This window comes from Vulpes lagopus, chromosome 18 (genome assembly GCF_018345385.1).
Source record: "Vulpes lagopus strain Blue_001 chromosome 18, ASM1834538v1, whole genome shotgun sequence".
Classification (NCBI taxonomy): Eukaryota; Metazoa; Chordata; class Mammalia; order Carnivora; family Canidae; genus Vulpes; species Vulpes lagopus.
The window spans coordinates 6373604-6382226 of NC_054841.1; the positions used below are offsets into that span (position 1 = coordinate 6373604).

The 8623-nt window shown below is 47.3% G+C and overlaps 1 protein-coding gene across 1 annotated transcript; it reads left to right on the top strand.

The window, feature by feature from the left end:
* The first annotated feature begins 268 nt into the window (after positions 1-268).
* Positions 269-7697, top strand: CBLN4 (cerebellin 4 precursor). Its single transcript, XM_041732249.1, has 3 exons — positions 269-1305; positions 4334-4450; positions 6126-7697. Exons 1-3 carry the CDS (start codon positions 1015-1017, stop codon positions 6321-6323), a joined length of 606 nt encoding a protein of 201 aa, XP_041588183.1. The 5' UTR covers positions 269-1014; the 3' UTR covers positions 6324-7697.
* The last annotated feature ends 926 nt before the right edge of the window (positions 7698-8623 follow it).

Genomic DNA, 8623 nt, shown 5'->3' on the forward strand with positions numbered 1-8623 from the left:
GCGGAGCCGGGCGGGCGCGGGGCTGTGCGCGCGTCTCCCCGGGCGCACACTCTCCGCGCCGCGCGCTCCCCGGGCCGGGGAGGGGCGCTCGGACCCCGGCAGGCAGCAGCCGCGGGCGCCGCGCTGGCTCCGCTCGCGGGGCTCGCTCGCTCGCCTCCTTCTCCCCCTTTCCCGGGAGCCAGCGGGCTGAGCCCGAGGCCGGGGCGGCCGGTCGCCGCGCCCCTATAAATAGCGCGCGTGCGCCCGCCCGGCGCCCTCCCGGCTGCGCGGGGACAAAGTTGTGCGCAGGGACTCGGGGCGCGCGGCGGCGGCGGGAGAGGACCGGGCCGCCCAGCCGCCCTGCGCGCTGGCTCGGATCCCGCGACTGGGGCTCTCCGCGCCCGGGACCCGGCTGGCTGCTGCCTCCCTGCCCACGCCCGGGAGGCGCATCTCTGAAAGCGGGAGTCGCTAGAGCTCAGCGCCGCGTCCTCCTCAGCCCGGAGCCCCCTTCTGCCTCCCGGATCCGTCCCTGCCGCAAGCCCGACCCGACGCGCGCGGGACCGACCTCCGCACCGCTCGGCACCCACCCGCCCGCCACTCCCGAGGCTTTCCTTTGGAGTCTCCTTTGTTTTCCCTGCTCCGCCGTCCACCTGCGGGCGCTTGGGTTTGGGGGTGAGCATCGGTTCCCACCTGCCTCTTGGAGGTGTGAATGCGAGGGGTTGGGGACTCTTAGATGTCCAGGAGCAGGGGTGGCTGCAGGGGCCCCGGGCAGGGCTGATTCTGGGGCGGACGAGGGTGGGGTAGGGGGTTCTGCATGAGCTCCCCAAGTAAAGGACAAAGGTAACGGAGCCAGCGAGGGAGCGCGAGCGGAGACTGACTTCAGACCCCAGCATCGGGGAGGCGCGCGCGCCGCCGCTCCCGCAGCGCCGTCCTTCTGGCCGCGGGCCGCTGCCGAGCGCCGGGCCCCGGGGGTGGGGGGAGGCGGGCGGCCGAGCAGAAGCGCCAGCCCCGCGGCGGCTGCCCACGCGGCTCACCATGGGCTCCGGGGGCCGGGCGCTGTCCGTGGTGCCGGCCGTGCTGCTGGCCCTCACCCTGCCCGCGCTGCCCGTCTGGGCGCAGAACGACACGGAGCCCATCGTGCTGGAGGGCAAGTGTCTGGTGGTGTGCGACTCGAACCCGGCCACGGACTCCAAGGGCTCGTCTTCCTCCCCTCTGGGCATCTCGGTCCGGGCGGCCAACTCCAAGGTCGCCTTCTCGGCGGTGCGGAGCACCAACCACGAGCCGTCCGAGATGAGCAACAAGACGCGCATCATTTACTTCGACCAGGTCAGCCCGTGAGGGATGCAGGGCACCGGGTGTGTGCATGGATGGTGGTGGTGGTGGTGGTGGTGGTGGTGGTGGTGTGTGTGTGTGTGTGCGCGCGCCCGGAGGGGGATGACCTCCCGGCCGCCCAGACCCAGGCTGCCCGCCCAGGCTAAGTTGCTCAGGCTAAGCGGGGGGATCATTTGGGCACTCGCCTTCCCAAATGCATCTGGGTCAGAAACTTCTGTCCCCCGCCCCCCGCCCGCCCCCTTGCATTCCCTCCTGGCCTCCGGAGGAGGCTGCTGGGACGCTGGGAGCGCAGAGCCGGCCACAAGAGCTCGGGATGAGTTTCACAGCAACAGGTCCACAGGAGCTGTCGGGAGTCTGGTCCCTGGACCTCGCCGGCCTGTTGGCCAGAGTTGCCCCCCTAACCCCCCCCACCCCACCCGAGGCCCCTCTGAAGGTGCCTGCCCGAGGCGCTTCCCACGGTACCCTGGGTCTCGGGATAAATGATCTGTTTCCTCCAGGTGGAGGAGCTTCTCCCCAGACAGAGAGCTTCGGGGGTCCCCGTTCCGTGCAGAGCTACGGCAGGTGGCCGCAGAGGGTGGGCAGCGGAGGCTGGGTCAAGTGTCGCCCACCTGTCTGCCGCCAGGATCCCCACACACGGTGCAGCCGAAAGCCTTTCTGTGGTACTTGCACAAAAGTTGTGGAGGGAGAGGACGGGCAGCTGCGAGGAGCTCCCGTTGGGAAGCGCTGGGGAGCCAGTGGTTCCCGGGCCCCTGCTCGGTCCTTTCAGAGAATTGCAAATTACGGGGGAAAGACTGATTTTGGGGCTGCGGGTAGGGGGTGGGGAGGACCTGATGCAATCTGTGGCTTCTTTATAGCCACCTGGAGCTCTGGGGTTTGGCTGATGCGAAGCCCCAGGGGTATCCGCTTAGCTTTAGCAAGGAGTCTTCAAACCTGGAAATCCGACTCCGGGGTTGCAGTTTCAGCCCTCACAGCACCCAGAGTCTTTTAAATTCCGAAGTCACTTGTGTAGTTCACCGTTGTATGTGAAGCCACATGTGTTGGAACACAGGTTAAGTGGTACTGCAGCGCGTGGCAGCGAAGGGATGAGGTGACATTTCCATTCCTTACTTAATTGTTCCTAAGTAATGCGCTCCCCGGCTGGCCAGACAGAGAATGCTTCTCTGGGGCTTACTATCTGAAAGCTATAATTTTTAAAGAATGAAGCAGCCCCTTTTGGGGTTTTGGTGCAGTGTTTTCCATCTTGATGGAAATAAAGTCTAGCACCACCCCTGGTTTGTGTTTTAATGCATTAATTAAATGTTGGACCCTTTTGGACATTGCAGTGTACAATGCATTCTTTGCCATGACCTTTCCGTCAATTAGAAGAGGAGAGGATTTGTTCTGCTGTTTGGGGAGCCACGCATCTTAGAGACCAGATGCCACATTTAGTTTTATAAATCTCTCTGTGCCTGGATGCTCTAATTACAATGTAGAGTCAACATCTAGCCTTGTGTGTAGTCAACACTAATCAGACATTTCCATTATTGCTAATGAATTGTGCTACTTGTATCTGATTCGGGGAAGTCCCCGCTAAGAACCTGAAATTATTTTAAATGTGCTTGAAAAAGATCTTTGTAACATCTCTGCTGGGGATTATTGCATAGTTAGTGATTGGTTGTTGAAAGATCATTGATCATCAGGTCAGAGAAAGAAATCTGAGGATTATTTGGAAGGAAGTGAAATCTCAGAATAAAATCATACACATACGTCTATTTTAAGTCGAGGGTTGAACCTGATACATCTACTCCGACCCGTTACTATATTCCGGTGCATTGCTCAGAGGTGATAGTATGTTTTTAGGGAATTATGCAAAAGGCTTAGTACTGGCACGAATGTAGCATTTAGAAGAGAGAGTGGCAGATTGCCATTGATACAGTGGAAATGTATCCTTATAGAGACATCCGATTTTTTTGAATGCCAGTTACAGATTTATTTCTTGGAGAGACATGAAATAAACCCCAGTTATTTTACAACTTCCCACCCCCCAACATTCCCACTCTCCTTCTCCTAGGGAGGGACTTACGTGACATTTGCAAATTGGGTTGAAGAGGTCCCTTATTGAAATTCAGAGTTAATTTCATAACCAGTAGAAACAGGCTGCACATCTTGGAATACAGAATGCATTGTTGCTTTCTTAGGAAACAGCGCCTTCTTCCACTTTTCATTTTTGACCCTTGAAGTTTAAATAAAGAGCAGGTGATTGATAAGAGGATAATGGATAACATTGGCAGGAACACAAGAAGGCAACTGATTCCATAGTCTGTCCTTATTTTGTGCCTCACTTTTTGGCAACCTGCAAAGGCTGAGTCACGGCCAAAATATTATAATTAAGGCCTAGACGGCTGAGGAATGAAAAAAAAATGGCCATGGATCTTAGGAGAAGCTTGGCGGAGGCTCAGGGGAGGGCCAGGTATTCAGATCACCCTGTGCACTATTCAGTGTCATGGATTATGTCACAGGGTGGAGGGGGTGCCCAGGCCTCTGTGTGATGTGTCCAGGAATGACTGCAGAGAGCCCACGGATGCCGATTGGCTGTCTTGGAAACGTCATCTCTGGACATTGCAAAGGCTCGTAGAGGATGGGAATATAAATACAGGGCAGATGCCTTTTATCTGACTCTCAAAAAAAAAGCTAATATTTATAAGCCCTCCCATGTTACCTAGATGTTTCCAGAGCCATCAGGCCTTGCTGGAAATTGAAGCATGAATACAAAGTAGTTACTTTATTTTTTTTTCCTATACCATTTAAAAGATAGAAAAACCTTCCATTCCACAAATCTAGTTTCCAAGTCACTAAGGAGGAAAAGAGTAGAACTCAATGTTTTACTCTCTATGGTTTCTTAAGCTACTTGTGAAATAAATAGAGAGAGAGAGAGAGAGAGAGAGAGAGAGACAGATGGGAGAGGAGGAAGGAAGGAAACTTCTTTTACTTACAGAAGAGAATATTGTAATAATTTACTGATATTTATTATTTTTATTTGTAGATCCTAGTAAACGTGGGTAATTTTTTCACCCTGGAGTCTGTCTTTGTAGCACCAAGAAAAGGCATTTACAGTTTCAGCTTTCATGTAATTAAAGTCTACCAGAGCCAAACAATCCAGGTATGTGTTTTGACCTGCTTCCTCTCTACCCCCGAACGGCAGTGTTTATTGGCAGTGGGTTATGTATTTAAGTGTTTACCCAAAGATGTGTTTTCATTATAAAAATAAACAGCCATCTTTACAGTTTAGTTTTAAAACACTTAATTTCCAATTTTCTTCTCTATTACATCCATTAAGGCTATGATAAGAAACATATAGAAAAATAAACAGTTGTATATATTACCTTAATAACAACCATTTAAAAAACACGGCTAAGTAAATACTCAGTGGCACAAATCTCTTCATAAGATCTTGATCTCATTTAATGCACTTGCAAAAATTATTTGAACTTGTAAGGAAGAAACTTATCAGACTAGCAGAACTTTGAGTGTACGTGTTAAATAAAACAAATTTGCTATCATTGTTAAAAATTATGAGCATCAGTTAACCGTTAAAAACAAATTTGTGAAAGAAATATACTTTTTTATGAAAGGGTGTTTCTCTGCGTATGCTTTAAATAGTTTATCCTCAGTTACTCTGATGCTGGTGAATTCTTAGAGATTTCAGTCACACTGTTAGCAACGTATTTTGTGTTGTGCTTTCCCAGGTCATAGGCTTGACCTTCCACTCAAAGGCAAGTTCCTATAATATTCAAATATGCTAACACCCATTTACACTGAAGCGTGTCTATGGAACTCTAGCATTCTTATTATCTTATGCTCAGTGTCCGTGTTGTATATTATGGCCACGTGAATGGGGGATTACATACCATCCTGCCACTTTTACATCTTCTAGCAAATGGATAAATTGATCATCCTCAGATTTAATTTATGCAGTTTTTTTTAACATAAAAGGAATGAATATCTAGTAAAGAAATTTATTAGCATGCAAAAGCTGTCTCAGCTTTTCCCAAGCCCCAGTATTGAGAAATTTGTGTAATGTTTAACACAGTATAGTCAACATTGTGGTCAGGAGAAAAGTGGATACATTTTGAGTTTTTGTTAATAATTTTGAATGTATTAGTGATTGGTTCTTTGCTAATTACCCGTCATTAAAGTCTTCACTAGTAGTGGTGATTATTATTTTTAATATACATTAACAGGGAAAACAAAAAAAGAAATCACAACACCCTTCCCCGCCCCCACACACATTCCATAATTTCCAATGATGGTCAGCACTATGCTTGCTGCAGCTGACTAGTAACCTGAAAAAGATATTGGTAGAGTCTTGCTGTATCCAGGTTCATCAGGGCACTGGGCTGCTTTTTACTAATATATGGGGAGCCTTGGCTTGCTTCATTACCAAAAGATTGCTATTGAATGTGAGAAGCAAATAAAACAGCAAACTTTATTTATGTGTTGAAAGGAGGCCAATTTTCGCAAGGCTAGGTTGCCCTCCATGGGCATTCTTTTGTAGGCATTTCAGGACATTTCTATGGGAGAAATTAAAAAAGAAAAAAAAACAAACAACGTTATCCTAATAAAAAAAAAAAGAAATCAAAAAAAAAAAAAGAAATCAATCCATTTGGACCTACCAAGTGTAGCCACTGCAGTGGGCAGTGGACCTACTAAGTGCAGCTACCACAATTGGGATGAATTTGCCGAACGTGAGATATCTTACCAGGTCTGTCATCTTGGACATGATCCTTTAGCCCTGGTAGATGTTTTCAGTGATTTTTTTTTTTTTTCCCTCATAGGTTAACCTGATGTTAAATGGGAAGCCAGTAATATCTGCCTTTGCCGGGGACAAAGATGTTACTCGTGAAGCTGCCACTAATGGCGTGCTACTCTACCTGGATAAGGAGGATAAAGTTTACCTAAAACTGGAGAAAGGTAACTTGGTTGGAGGCTGGCAATATTCCACGTTCTCTGGCTTTCTGGTGTTTCCTCTATAGGATTCGATTCCTCCGTGATGTTGATCCAGGGGAGGGGTGGCCTACCCCTGAGCTATTGGAAGATCATTTTCTCATCATCGGATTGATGTCTCTTATCGGTTCCTCATGGTGAATATGGATTCTCTTTAAGGATTCTAGCCTGTCCGAACCAATACACAGTCTCACAGATTATTTTTGTGTGTGTGCGCGTTTCAGTATACGTGGACGGGGACTCACGGCAGACATCCCATGTACCTGTGCTCAAGTGTAACAGTTAAAAGCTGTCCGCAAGGTTTATTCTGAATTTAATTTCCTGGAATCACTAAATTCATTGCAGATGTGGAATTTTATTTATTTGTTTTTTAAAAGACTGGCAACCGGGTCTAAGAATTAGAAAACTCTCAAGTTCTGACTTCAATCAACGGTTAGTGCGATACTGCCAAAGAACTGTGTGCTGTGTTGATATATTGATTCTACTCGTTTTTATTCCTTTGGAATAAGTTTGTTTTGTTCTCTTACGGTAACTGGGGATTGTTTTTCAGTGACTGGCTTTGTGTCTTCTCTACAAATAGGGTAATGAATGGCTCACCCGCAAATTTACCCTACGAGATCACCAACATGACTTCCCTTAACAAACAAGAATGCTTCATAGTTGTATTTTAATTATATATGTGAAAGAGTCATATTTTCCAAATTATATTTTCTAATAGGAAGAATAGATCATAAATCTGACAAGGAAAGAGTTGCTTACCTGAGTTCTGAGTGCTCAGCCCCCAAACCTCCACCAAACCACCCTCCTTCGTGGGAAATCCTATACTTTCTTGCTCAGCTTGAATTAACATGATTGAGAATGACCACTTTATTAAAAACCTAAGGGATTTTTTTCCCTTAGACATGACCACTTTATTAACAGGAGATGGGATGCCCTTGTTTTTAATTATACCTATTTTTCAAGCCCTCTGTTGTGTTTGAAAGTATCATCTGGTTTTGCCTTAATCCCTTAAAGTGTACATATTTATCTGTTTAGCTGATATTAAATCCAAATATCCCATATCTAAACTTAGTGCAATATCTTATTTTGTCTTTTGTACAGGTCATATGAATTCATAAAATTATTTATGTCTCTGTCATAGAATAAAGGTTAATATATGTTAGCTGAATTCTTTTGTCCTTTCGGTTCGGGAAATATGTATTCTATGCGGTGTATTTCCTCTTTTTTCCACCAAACCTTCCTTCCTTCCCCCTTCTCATTTCTGTTTCCTGGAGTTTAAGAAAAGCTTTCTGAATCTGGGGGGAAAGTCCTCAGAATTGGCGTAGGAAGTTTTCTCTGTGTCTAATATGTTCAAATCCAGGAGTTGTCAGCCTGCCCAAAGAGAACCGATGGACTTTGTAGACTCTTCTTCCAGAAGGGACTTACTCTTGGGTAGTTCAGTTGAAAACATTTGCTAAGATCTCGTGGGGGTGCTCAGTGAATGAGTGAGGAGTGTGAAGACCACTATTTTCAATGTGAAGACTTGGGTGGGTGGGTGGGGGGAATGTTCTGTCACCTTCACAACACTAAAAGACAAATAGAAGATCACAGTTTTCTTTTGGGGAGGAACTATTACTATAAATGTCTCATCTGGAGCTTTGGCTCAGTTTTCTGGTCTGTTGTCAGTTTCTGGTCTGTTGCCATTTTTGGGAGCCCCTTCTGTAGCTGGTGGCAGCAAGGAAGGTGTTAGATGACCCTGTAGGAGGAGACATGTAGGCAGGTCTTCCAGCGTGATTGTGATTAATCACCAAGTCAAAATATTCATTCATCACGGGAAGACTCTCCTCCTGCCCTGAGAAGAATTATCTGGAGATGTTGGCATTGGATCCTCAATGTTTTGCTTGGCAAGTTATCCTCCAGCTGTCTTTCAGTCAGAAACTTTCCTCCTTTGTGATTGTGTAATGTGAGGAAACAGTATTGCACAGGGGACTTTCGTCTAAATATGAGTGGCATCCTCTGCAAATACACCTTCCCGCTGGCTCTCTGTATTCAGGGTTTGTGTCTACACCTTGCTGCAGACCGGATTATACGTGAATAAACATACTATTAGTCATTGTTTTGGCAAAAAAATGGCTCAAAGGTATTGGAATCATTACTAGGCACCTATGATGGGACGGAGAAAGTGGGGTGCTTAACAAAACAGCCCAGTGTGTAGAAGTGTCTCATATAAACATGCTTGTGGCCATCCTTTGGGGCTTGCCCTTATTTTTCTTAATCTTTCTGAATATAAAAGAATGCTGGCCAAGGGCTCGACTGTCTTTCCTGAGCTCCAGTGTATGTATTTTGGAAG